At 34.1% G+C, this 11,196-nt stretch overlaps 2 protein-coding genes across 4 annotated transcripts; both read right to left on the bottom strand.

Moving 5' to 3' along the window:
- Nucleotides 1–1,517: 1,517 nt before the first annotated feature.
- LOC132606153 (pleckstrin homology domain-containing protein 1-like) lies at nt 1,518–2,251 on the bottom strand. Its single transcript, XM_060319523.1, has one exon. It carries the CDS (start codon nt 2,100–2,102, stop codon nt 1,668–1,670), a length of 435 nt encoding a protein of 144 aa, XP_060175506.1. The 5' UTR covers nt 2,103–2,251; the 3' UTR covers nt 1,518–1,667.
- A 1,811-nt stretch (nt 2,252–4,062) lies between these two features.
- Nucleotides 4,063–7,254, bottom strand: LOC132606140 (probable NAD(P)H dehydrogenase (quinone) FQR1-like 3). Of its 3 annotated transcripts, none has more exons than XM_060319515.1 (4): nt 7,236–7,254; nt 6,729–6,822; nt 5,837–6,102; nt 4,063–4,552 (listed from the first exon to the last, which is right to left on the bottom strand). In XM_060319515.1, exons 2-4 carry the CDS (start codon nt 6,789–6,791, stop codon nt 4,330–4,332), a joined length of 552 nt encoding a protein of 183 aa, XP_060175498.1. In that variant the 5' UTR covers nt 6,792–6,822; nt 7,236–7,254; the 3' UTR covers nt 4,063–4,329. The 3 variants fall into 3 exon arrangements, with proteins under 3 accessions (XP_060175498.1, XP_060175490.1, XP_060175486.1); XM_060319507.1 differs by lacking the exon at nt 7,236–7,254 and adding an exon at nt 7,211–7,229; XM_060319503.1 differs by lacking the exon at nt 7,236–7,254 and adding an exon at nt 6,926–7,204.
- Between the last annotated feature and the right edge of the window lie 3,942 nt (nt 7,255–11,196).

Below are 11,196 nucleotides of genomic sequence, written 5' to 3'. Positions count from 1 at the left end.
CTGGGACGCGTACAAGCTGTTTCATTAATTGCAGGGACAAAGTTTTCTGGTCCAAACAGGATAGACAGTCTATAATAGACTATAGAATTGGAGTCTTCATGTATGGCAAAACTTTCAAGGATAAAATGGATATTACATATGTAAAGTTGGGAGTACCGGCTATAAGAGAAAGGATTTTTGGTACTAGAAGAAGCTATAACAGGTTGCCCTAATGGTAAAGATAGAAGAGAGAATGGAGCCTGAAATAAATTATTTGAAACTTTTGCTTCAAACAATAATGAATCTCTTTGCTCATCGTTTTCTTATCATCTTTTTCTTCCTTTTTAGTGCAGTGGTCTGCAAGTTGCCCTTCTCCAGTGACAGATAAGAGTCTATGTAGACTACCTTTATACACTTCAAAAGAATAACTTAGAAATAGAAGCCAATAGTCATGAAGGTACTCTTAATATACGAGTGAAATTAACTCCCTATCAGATTAACCAAAGGGTCGCACTGACAGAGGAAATGAAGGAATAGAAATTCAAAGTCTTATCCCAGCCCAATGAAAAAGGAAAGTTAGACTGATCAGTGCTGCATAATTTATTTATTTTTTATGACATGGGAACCCGCAGCCGCTACCCTTCGGGTGCGCACAGGGTAAACCCAGCTCCTGTGTAATAGCTCGCAAACCACACAGGAGAGGTAACCCGCACTAGGCAAACCCCGTGCGACGAGCTCAACCCAGAAGGCACAACAGGGGATTTCGAACCTAGGAAAGCCCCATGCTCAACCAACTGAGCCACCCTTGCGGGTCAGTGCTGCATAATCTAACACACCAGAGCACTTCATCTCATTGTACAGTTATCCCTACAGCTAAAATGAAAATGTTTCCTAATAGCACTTGATCGCATCACATAATGAACCCTATGAATGAAATTCAATTACTTAATCAATCAACTAAGTCGGCTCTATGAATCCTCTATATCTATTTAAGTTCTAATCAAGATCATTATATCCAAATTACGAGTGAAAATAAACATCTTTTAGTTAAAATATCAAGTGATTAAACAACAACATAACCAGTGAAATCTCACAAAGTGGGGTCTGGGGAGGGTAAAGTGTACGCAGACCTTACCCCTACCTTGTGCAGCTAGAGAGGTTGTTTCCGGTAGACCCTCGACACAAGGACAAGCAAATAAAAGCAGTACGAAAAAAGAGATAACGGAAACGAATAAGCCATGGCAAAATACTATAAAAGGAATGATAGAGCAGTAATAGAAATACAAGAAACGACAGATAGTACCGGAAAGCAAAGGTGATTAAACCTAAATATGAAAAGAGAACTTTTACATTGAACATAAACTCATACAACCAAACAAAAGCTTCATATAAGCCAAGTTACTAAAGAGTCAGCACAATACAACATGAAAAGAGAAACAGAACAAACAATTATAGGACATGCAACTCACATATAAGTACGAATGAATATAAAACAAAAAAAAAATATAGTAAAAATGTCGATCAATTAAACCTAAATATGAAAATAGAATATTTTCATTGAACATAAACTCATACAACCAAACGAAAACTTCATATGAACCAGTCACTAAATAGTCTGCACAATACAACATGAAAAAAGAAGAAAGTTCTGACAATTATAAGACGTGCAACCCACATATATAAAGGTACTAAGGCCTGCTATCATAATCAACAACCTCATTATCGGTAACAGACCTCGAATGTTGAACAATCGATCTCCCAATAGAATTAATCCATTCCTCTTTCTCCTTCTCAGAATCAGCAATAAAATACATAGTATCACGACTAGTAGACAACTCAAAAGCAAAAGGCTTATTAATCACATCTTCAGCACCTTTAACAGTAAGGCATTCAGCAACAGAAACAACTCCACGCGGTACAGCAGCGCGTGTGACAGACGAAGGGTCTTTGAACCAGAGTAGTTTACCTTGTTTAAGAATGAACCATCTACGGCGCCAGGTTTTGATGTATTCGCCTTGTTTTGTGAGCCAACCCGTTCGTTCAGGGTTTGACCAGAATTCGATTTCTTCGTAATCGGATGGGTTAGGGTTTGCGCCTGTCACTGATCGAAAGAGACTTTCCATTTTTGGGAGGCTTTTCGGGTTTCGAATTGGGTGGAGTTCTTGTGATACGACAGAGCTACTGTTTGCTTCGCTGTCAGCTTGTCATCATAGCTATAAATTTGAGTAGATCTTTTTTCCTTTTATTTATTCGCGAACCTCATCGGATATTTATTTTGCTGAATGTCTTTTTGACCGACTGTAAGAGTGTAAGAGCATTTTCTTTTCTTTTTCTTGCGCGGATTGGCCTTCATTTGGGGTGGTATTTAAATTTTGCCCTTCAAATTGGTGGTCTTTAAATTCTGTCCTTCGCTTAATATCCAAAGTTGTGGATTCAAATTTCAACTCAGTAAAAAAAAATGCACAAATTCTATCTTAAGGTTGCAATTCTGCTTTAAAGGCAAAACTTAAAGACCACCAATTTGAGGGATAAAAATTAAAGACCACCCCAGCAAAACCCAATCCTACAAATTGTCCTAGAATTTTTAGTATTTTAAACCATAATAATACATAAACAAGCCCTCAAATTTGATTTTAATTGGCAAGTATGGTTTCTAATTTTGGGTGTGCATAAGTAAGCATCTCAACTTGTATAAAGTTGAATATGTAAACACAAATGCTGACGTGAACATGACACATTAATTTTGGAGGTGTCTAGATGATCATTTTGTAAGTTAGAGTGTTCAATTGACAAACTGGAGACAAGTTGAGATGCCTACTTGTACACATCTAAAGTTGGAGGGCATACTAAAGGTTGAGTTTGAGGGTCTATTTATATATTATGCCTATTTCAAATATAATTAACTTAAAAACTATTGTCAAACGTCTTTCATTAATTTTTAAATTTTGTTCAAATAACCTAAAATGACACATTTTGAATTGATACACACTATCTTATCCTTTCGTTGTCTATAAATTTAAAGGTTTTCCTCAAATTTTATACACCGAAAATTCTGAAATTTCTCCCCTCTTTTTTTTTTTCCAAAACAAACATAAGTATCAAGTTTGATTTGCTCCGCCATTTGAGTTCGCTTAAGTTCTGTAAATTGAAGTGCCGCTTTTACAGAATAGTTTTCCGTTCTATCTCGGGAGGAATTAATCCGTATACCTTGGGCAACAGTGAGGAGATTAAATTCCTTAAAGACACACAAAAATCTTGTGGACTCGGAAAATATTTTTGTGTTTGTTTATGTTTTTTATTAAACTAACGTTTCTGCTTTTCTGATTTTCTGTTTATGAACACAGATTTACTAACAAATATATGATAGATAAAAAAAATGTATATGAAGAAAAGTAAAGGTGGACTTATTTTATTTTTAATGGAGTATAATATATCTGAAAATTCCGTTTCTAGAAAGAAGGGAAGTTATGACTAGAAAGTTATGGAGTAGTAATTTATAGAACTCATCTATTTTTTCTTCAACTTTTTCAAGTGAACGTTTGCACTGTGACTTAAGAGTAAACACTTTGTAAATTTTAGCAGACTAGTAGCAATGATCTACTTCTTATTGCTGTCTATATTCTTTAGTTAGTTCATCTCAATTGATTCTTAATCTTATGACCAAGTATTGCATCCTACTAAGAACATCATACTATATTTCATTTGGGAAACCAATGTGTCGATAATGTGTCGATATTGGATGCTCAAATATTTCAAGAATTACCATCTACAGCAAGAATGGATCAGTATAAGTTTGAAGTTCCTAAAGTTCAAGTTTGATAATGAAGGAGAACTGTATAGCTCAAAAGGACTTCTTTTGTTTGCTTTTTTCAGCTGTTTTTTGTTGCTGTGTTATATAGGGGGTATGCCTCCTACCGGCTACTGTGGTCATCAATGTATGCTCCAGGTTATGATCAATAAAAAATATCCACCAATATATCTAGATTAGGACTTAGGTGGTTGCTAAAAAAGCATCAGCAAGTATAGGATTCAGCTCATCAAGAAAAAAGGGACCATTAGGCCACAGAAGCTAGTGGATAAGAGTCATAAGACCGAATGACAGGTTATTAAATTCTACATAGAGGATCAATTAAAATTTCATTTAACAAATTTACAAGGTAGAGAATCAACTAATGCGAACGGAATATAAGCAACAAAGGCAGCTGTACATCTAAACTTTTCTCCAGAGACTTAAAGGCTTTTACAATCAATGTACATTTGCAGATAGAGTCTTATCTTTTTGGACTCTTCCCATTTCAGTGATAAATTGCTCACTTATGTCTTAATCCTTGCTCTTTGTTCTGTGACTAATTACTTGAGTTTCTTTGTAATTCCAGCAATATATTTGCCTTGATGGAAGGCTTGTTGAAATTCCAGTTCTGTGGGCTGACGAGAACCATCAGCAGCATAAGTTCCAGCTCCATAGACAGATCCACCTTTTACCTCTTCCATCTCAAACATCCCTTTACCAAAAGTATATCCAAGAGGAACAAATATCATGCCATGATGTGCCAACTGAGTTACGGCTGTTAGTCTGCAAGCAACAAGCACTCGTGTCAATGAAAGAGCTATCCAAATATAACAGACTAAACAAGAAGAGAATAAACAAATATCCAACACAATCGAGACAAAACATAATATTCTCCGAATGATTTAACAACCCCATGAGAAGCTTTTGTATCTATTTTACTCTGCATTTGAGTTTATCAACGCAATGGATCTCTAGTCTTTACAATGATAGAAGAATATTGCAATACTTCATCCCAAAATAAGAAAAGATGAAAAGGAAAGAGTATTGCATGTTCTATTTAGAGCATTGAGCGCTTGGGAAATACACATTTTATCAAAAGTCACTCTCTCGACAATAATAACAAGATCTTAAACGTGCTGTACCTTTGGAAGCCGCTGAAATGGAAACAAGACGGAAGTAAATTTTCCAAATTTCTGATCTCGGTCCTAGAAACAGTACGGTCCAGTTAAAGTTATTATTCCATTTAGAGCATTGAGTGCTTGGGAAATACACATTTTATCAAAAGTCACTCTCTCGACTTCAGTTTCATGAAGTCTGTGTCCTACTTATGTTCTCATCTGTGACCTTGACTTAGTTTTTATGTAATATCAAGATAAAAATGAATAAAGGGCGTAGTGATCTTGCAAATACCCTCCTCCTGTCTAGCAATCCATAAAAAAGAATTCAACTCCCAAATGGAGGGGAGAGCAAAAGTATACTTAAGTAAACTGTGGTTTTAGGGATAGAAGGATAGGTGAGGATACAGCCATGTTTAAGAACAAAAAGTATTTGATGTGTCAGAGCGAGTGCTTTAGGTTGACATGGACTTTCGCCACTATGGTTGGTTAACACAATTCTAGGCTTCAGTGCCCTTTAACATATGATCTGATGAAACAAAGATAATATCCATATTTTGGAATCCTCTTGGCACTAGCAAATTTTCAAATTATTTCTATGGATCTCGTCAAGTGCTAATCCATGGCTTGTGGATTATTACACCAAAGGCTTTAAGTGGACTATCGAAGCTATAGAGAGAGTTTACAGCTACTGATTAAAGATTCTGGAATTACAATTAATCATCTAGCAGAGCTCTAACTTTTCACACATGTACCAAGTTGAAGCAATTAGGAAACTAGAAATTTTCTGGTCCCTCATATTCTACGGACTACATTCTAAGTCTTACAGGATAGTAGTCCTATAACTAAATTATATGCAAGCCAGGAATCTGTATTGACGGTCAATTAATCTATGTGAATGTGATAAGAGCACAGAGTAAAGAAAGCAGCGAATCGATAATGAAGTACTTACGCACTAAGCTCTTGGCCACCACCATGAAAACCAGTACTCCAGAAGATTCCAGCAGGTTTACCAGCTAACGCTTGAGCGGCCCATATCTCATCGGAGGCATCAAAAAACGCTTTGAATTGAGCTGCCATCACACCAAAACGAGAAGGGAAACCAAATATGAAACCATCAGCCTCCAAGAGCTGCTCAGGCGTGATCTCAGGCACATCATCAGGCTTTTTAGGAGCCTTCATCTTCTCCAATATCCGCTCAGGAAGTGTCTCCGGAACCTACGTGTCTACCGATCAAATTCATGGAACTAGTAATATATAGAGTCTAACCTTTAGACCCTTAATATAAAGCTATTTATGCATAGTTTCCCAGAGGCAGATCTAAGGATTTCTGTGGATTCAACTGAACCCATTGTTATTTACTCGAACTAAAATAACAAACTATGAATAAGATAATATTCATTCTGAACTCACATACTCTTAATCTTACATTCACTTCTATAACTGTCCGTAGTAGATATGGATTGATAAGCTTGAGAAATTCATGGAAATGGTAATAAAGTTGTAACTTTTATACACTTAAATAAAAGGCCAATTATGCATAACTGTCCAAAGGTGGGTCTGTAGATTCAATTGAACCATTGTTGTTGACTCGAAGTAAAATTAATAATGTTTATACATATAACAAGATTATACTCATTCTGAACTCATAGGCTCAAATTTTATGTTCTCCTCTCTAACCGTCCATTGTAGTGCTATAATACATAAACTAACAGATAATGAATTATTTTTTTTCATGATCATTGTTTATAATTTAAATCCTAGTAAGAAAATGAAACCTGTAAGGCTAAAGCAGAAACTTCAATGCTAATAACTTTCCAAGGCTAATGAGCTGTAGAAGTTACCTGCCAGAGTGTTGCTTCGACACCCATAACCGAATTGACTCCTCGTTGTATTTCTCGCGCCATGGTCTCCACATGCCCATAAAGTGAGTAATACCTGAAGAACACAAAAAAATGAATAAACACAGAGAAGGCAGATGCTACTGCAAAATCACCACCCAAATTCATTCATTCACTACAATAAGGAGACGGTCACTTACACTACGTAGACCTTAGTTGTTACCATAGTTTGTTGATCAGATTATACTCACAGACCTGGAATTTAAATTGAACCCTCAATTGGAAATTATTCCAGAATTTATTGGCTTATAAATTAACTATAGCTTCTTCCCCCAAAATACAGTATTTCAACAGGAATATTTCTAGTTGACAAGGAGGTGGATTCGAAGAGTATGGAGAAAATTATGAGCAAGTATCAAGATTATGATAATTATCGGAGAAGAGGGATGCGTGCAATAAATAGATTATCAAAAAGGAGGTATTACAAAAGTTTCAGCCACGTTGCAAGACCTTATCGTTTAAGGATTTTGTGTGCTACTTCATTGACAAAATAGCGAAGCGTGACGGAGATTTAGAGGAAAAATTTATCTACATGTATCAAGATTATGGTAATTTATTTATCATGATGTGTCTCCATTAATTATTTAGCTAATTAATACCTAAATTTATATAAATTAAACATGCCTTGCACTTATATTTTAATACATAAATCAAGTTCAATAAGGTTTTTACGTAATTTACAAGTCACCAAGATGGTGAGCAGTTGTCCGCAATGACCTGGCATTTGTCCTTTTTGCAGATTGAATAGAACTTACAACAAGAGTCACTGCCTATTGGAACTAAAGGAGGTATTCTTTAATATATGCACTTATTGATATGACGTATATACGAGTATAATGTATCTTTTCTCCCATACAAAAATTATACACGTTTGGTGCACTAATTATTAAGGAAAACTTATTTGTCATAGCTACCCACTCCTAAGACTTATTTATGAATAATAACTATCTTATTTAATATTTAATTTTCGCAGCTATATTATTCTAAAATTACATTTCATAGCTACCCAACTATATTTCAGTTATTGTATTTCTTCATCTCCTAAATATACGGTCCATTAGCTACTCTATCCCTAAATACACGGTCCTCACCTCCTCTTTATGTGCTCACCCCAGATCTGAGATCTCACACCTCTCTTTATCTCTCTCACCCCTCTCTTTCTCACCTACTCTATCATTCATTTATGTATAAACTACAAGAAAACAAATAGATTAAACCTGAGAGGAGGGAAAATTAGAAATTGATGGGAAAGGGGCTCTGGTCATTGGTTAGGAACGGAAGGATGAGAAGAAAAGATTGAATTTTTTTAGGAATAAATCCATGGAACAAGATAGCAAATTGTTACGGCAGGACTGGAGGAAATTTTGGAGAAGATGACGGAGGAAGGCCAAGGACAGTGAATTTTTAGTGCCTTTTTTTTTGGAGTGGATGGAGTAGAAACACCATTGATGAGAGTTGTGGAGCTTCATGCCCACCAAGTGTTTGATAAAATATTTCAGTATATTTCAGTGTATTTTTGTGTATTAGCAAACAATATATTAATTTTCAATATATTTCAGTGTTTTTTTTTTTTTGCCATTGACGGTGTATTTCAATATATTTTCAGTGTATTTCTGTTTATATTTAATTTTTTTTGCCTTTGATTATGTGTATTAAACTGTGTTTTATCTAATTTCAATATATTTCAGTGATGTTATGGAACCTCATACGCTTTGCGTGGTACATGGAAGCATTAATACTAATTACCATTTAATTTGAAAGAACATATTTATTTCCTTAAATACAGCCGTTTTTTACTCAACAACGATTTTGTATTTCGTTGTATTTCCTTAAATACAGCCGTTTTTTACCAACAATGATTTTTGTATTTCGTTTTATTTCACTGTATTTCAAAAAAGCGAGATTCAACTGAAATACAGCCAAAAGCAGCTACGAATTGTAAATCTTCAACTTGTAGCTATAACTAGTTAGAAGCTATTAAAAGGTAGCTATTTGTGTAAGTTTCACAATTATTAATGGCCTATTCATTTTCATAAAAGGGTAACCTACACCGGTTTTGCAAAATAGGAAGTGTAGTACTAATCAGGGACGGAGCTAGTAAGAGTGAAGAGGTTGTTTTAGAAATTTTACCTCTTTTTAACCAACTTACAAACTTGCTAATACGATAGTACTCCCTTCATTTTAATTTATGTGAACCCATTTGACTAGGCACGACATTTAAGAAAAAATGAAGACTTTTGAAACTTGTGGTTCAAAGTAAGTCTTGAATATTTATGTGGTTGTAAATCATTTCATAAAGTGAATTTGTTTTCAAGTTAGGAAAGAAGTCATTTATTTTGGCACAGATTAAAAAGAAAATAGATTCACATAAATTGAAACAGATGGAGTATTTGTTAAAATGAGTAGAATCAGTAGTTACACAAATAAACAGTAAGCTCAAATCTAAAGGCCCAATTAGCTTAGGACTGTGTAACCAAACTGAAATCCAATCATAAACATAGGCCCAACAACTAAAAAATGCAGCTTGCAGTGGATACTGTGATCAGTGCCTCTGTTTTCAAAAAGTGTTGTAGAAAAAGTTAATTGCTATACTAGAATTCAACAGATATATACTGCTCCCGCAATCCCCATTTATTTCAGACTTTTCATTTTTCGTAAGTCAAATGATCGTAATTTTTTTATATGACTTTTAAATATCTTCAATTATTAATTATGGTGAGTTATAGTACTTTTTACGTAGTTTTCAAATATGTAAATTGTATTTTAAAAAAATTAAAAATTCTATATTCAAACACATGATCAAAATTAAAAAGTTTGACTCGCAAAAAGTGTCAAACAAATTGAGATGGATGGAGTACTGATAATTACCAGAACAACAGAGAATAAGAAATTAATCTTTTTTCATGAAAGGAACAAAAAAAAAAAATAGCACCCAGAAAAAGACAATAACCCCCTTTATCTTAAATAAGCGTCAAAAATTGAATTAGATCATTACCTGTACATTTAAAATGTCAAAACTTTCACTTATTATGAACTAATTACACATAATTATCTTTTAGGTGATTTGAGAGTATATAATCTAAAGAGATTAAATCAAATACTAAAATCAAAAGTCATTTACAAGAGTTTCAAATCTCTCAGCAAGTTTTTTTCCTGAAATTTTAGAACTTTAAGTTCCCCATTCAGAAATTATTCTATTTGTTTCTGTGAACGTATCCATTTACGTACAAGCGCTAGTCTCCCTGCAACCTACAAAACCTGGCCACGTTACCTTTGAAATGGATGTTCAAAGTCACACTAAGAGTTAAATTTATTTATTTCCTTTTTTAAGCTCCACTATTCTTTTTTGGATGGAGGAGTTTTTGAGAATCAGATATGGTTTACGCTAGTAATAATGATTCTGGGAATTTCTTACATGTCAGTGTGGTAATCCTTTTTCGATCACTGTCTTTTGGATTCTTGGTGCCAAAGAAATAGGTACTGTTTTTCCATAAGAGCTGAGGTGGAGGGACTAGTTGGAAAAAAAGATTAGATTCTGAACTCATATTAATTTCAAAGATACAGCAAGATCATGTTTCTGCCTCTTAACTTTTTAACAAAATGATAAAAATGAATAAGATGTAGACCTCATTTCTAATAAAATAAATTGGAAACGAATTAGCGAGAGAGAAGGGAAAACCATTTGATCAGATCAAGCAAGTAACAAATTAACCATAATACATCCACCAAAATCTCCTGATTCTCATCTATCTTCGCTTTAGCAGTTAGAAAATTTGTTAACTTTTTCGTCCATGAATAATGAAAATCATTATTATTCTTATTCTTATTAATGATGGAAACTTATTTTTCTCAATTTCATGTCAACAAAAAATTTAAAATGTCATGTTAGAAAATAATTTTATCAAGAAAACTTTAAGAGAGAAATATTTTCTCCCACATCAAAAACACCCCTAAATAACTATGGATTAATCTTGTAATACTAATTTTTACTCTATCAATGTATTCTTATGTTGTATCAGATAATATACCTTATTTTTTAAAATAATAAAAATATCTTTCCATACTTAGCTAGAAGTTTCGGGTTCGAGCCTGAGAATGTAATCAACTTTAACAAGGAACACTTTACCCTCAAAGTAGAATTTCCCCGCAAGAATCTATATTATTCAGCTCCAAATCTAGTAGCAGACACCGGATAGGAAACAAGAAAAAAATCACTTATTATGAACTAATTACTCCTAACAATCTTTTAAGCGACTCGAGAGTGTTTATAATTTAAAAAATAACTAAAAACTGAAATCAAAAGGTGGTTACAAGAGGATAGTCCTCTCCCTGAAATTTTAGAACTTCAAGTTCCCCATTCAGCAATTATTCTATTTTGTTTCTATGAACAATCAACACGTATCCATTTACG

The sequence above is a fragment of the Lycium barbarum genome, chromosome 1, assembly GCF_019175385.1.
Source record: "Lycium barbarum isolate Lr01 chromosome 1, ASM1917538v2, whole genome shotgun sequence".
Classification (NCBI taxonomy): Eukaryota; Viridiplantae; Streptophyta; class Magnoliopsida; order Solanales; family Solanaceae; genus Lycium; species Lycium barbarum.
This window is presented reverse-complemented; position numbering and strand designations above follow the sequence as displayed.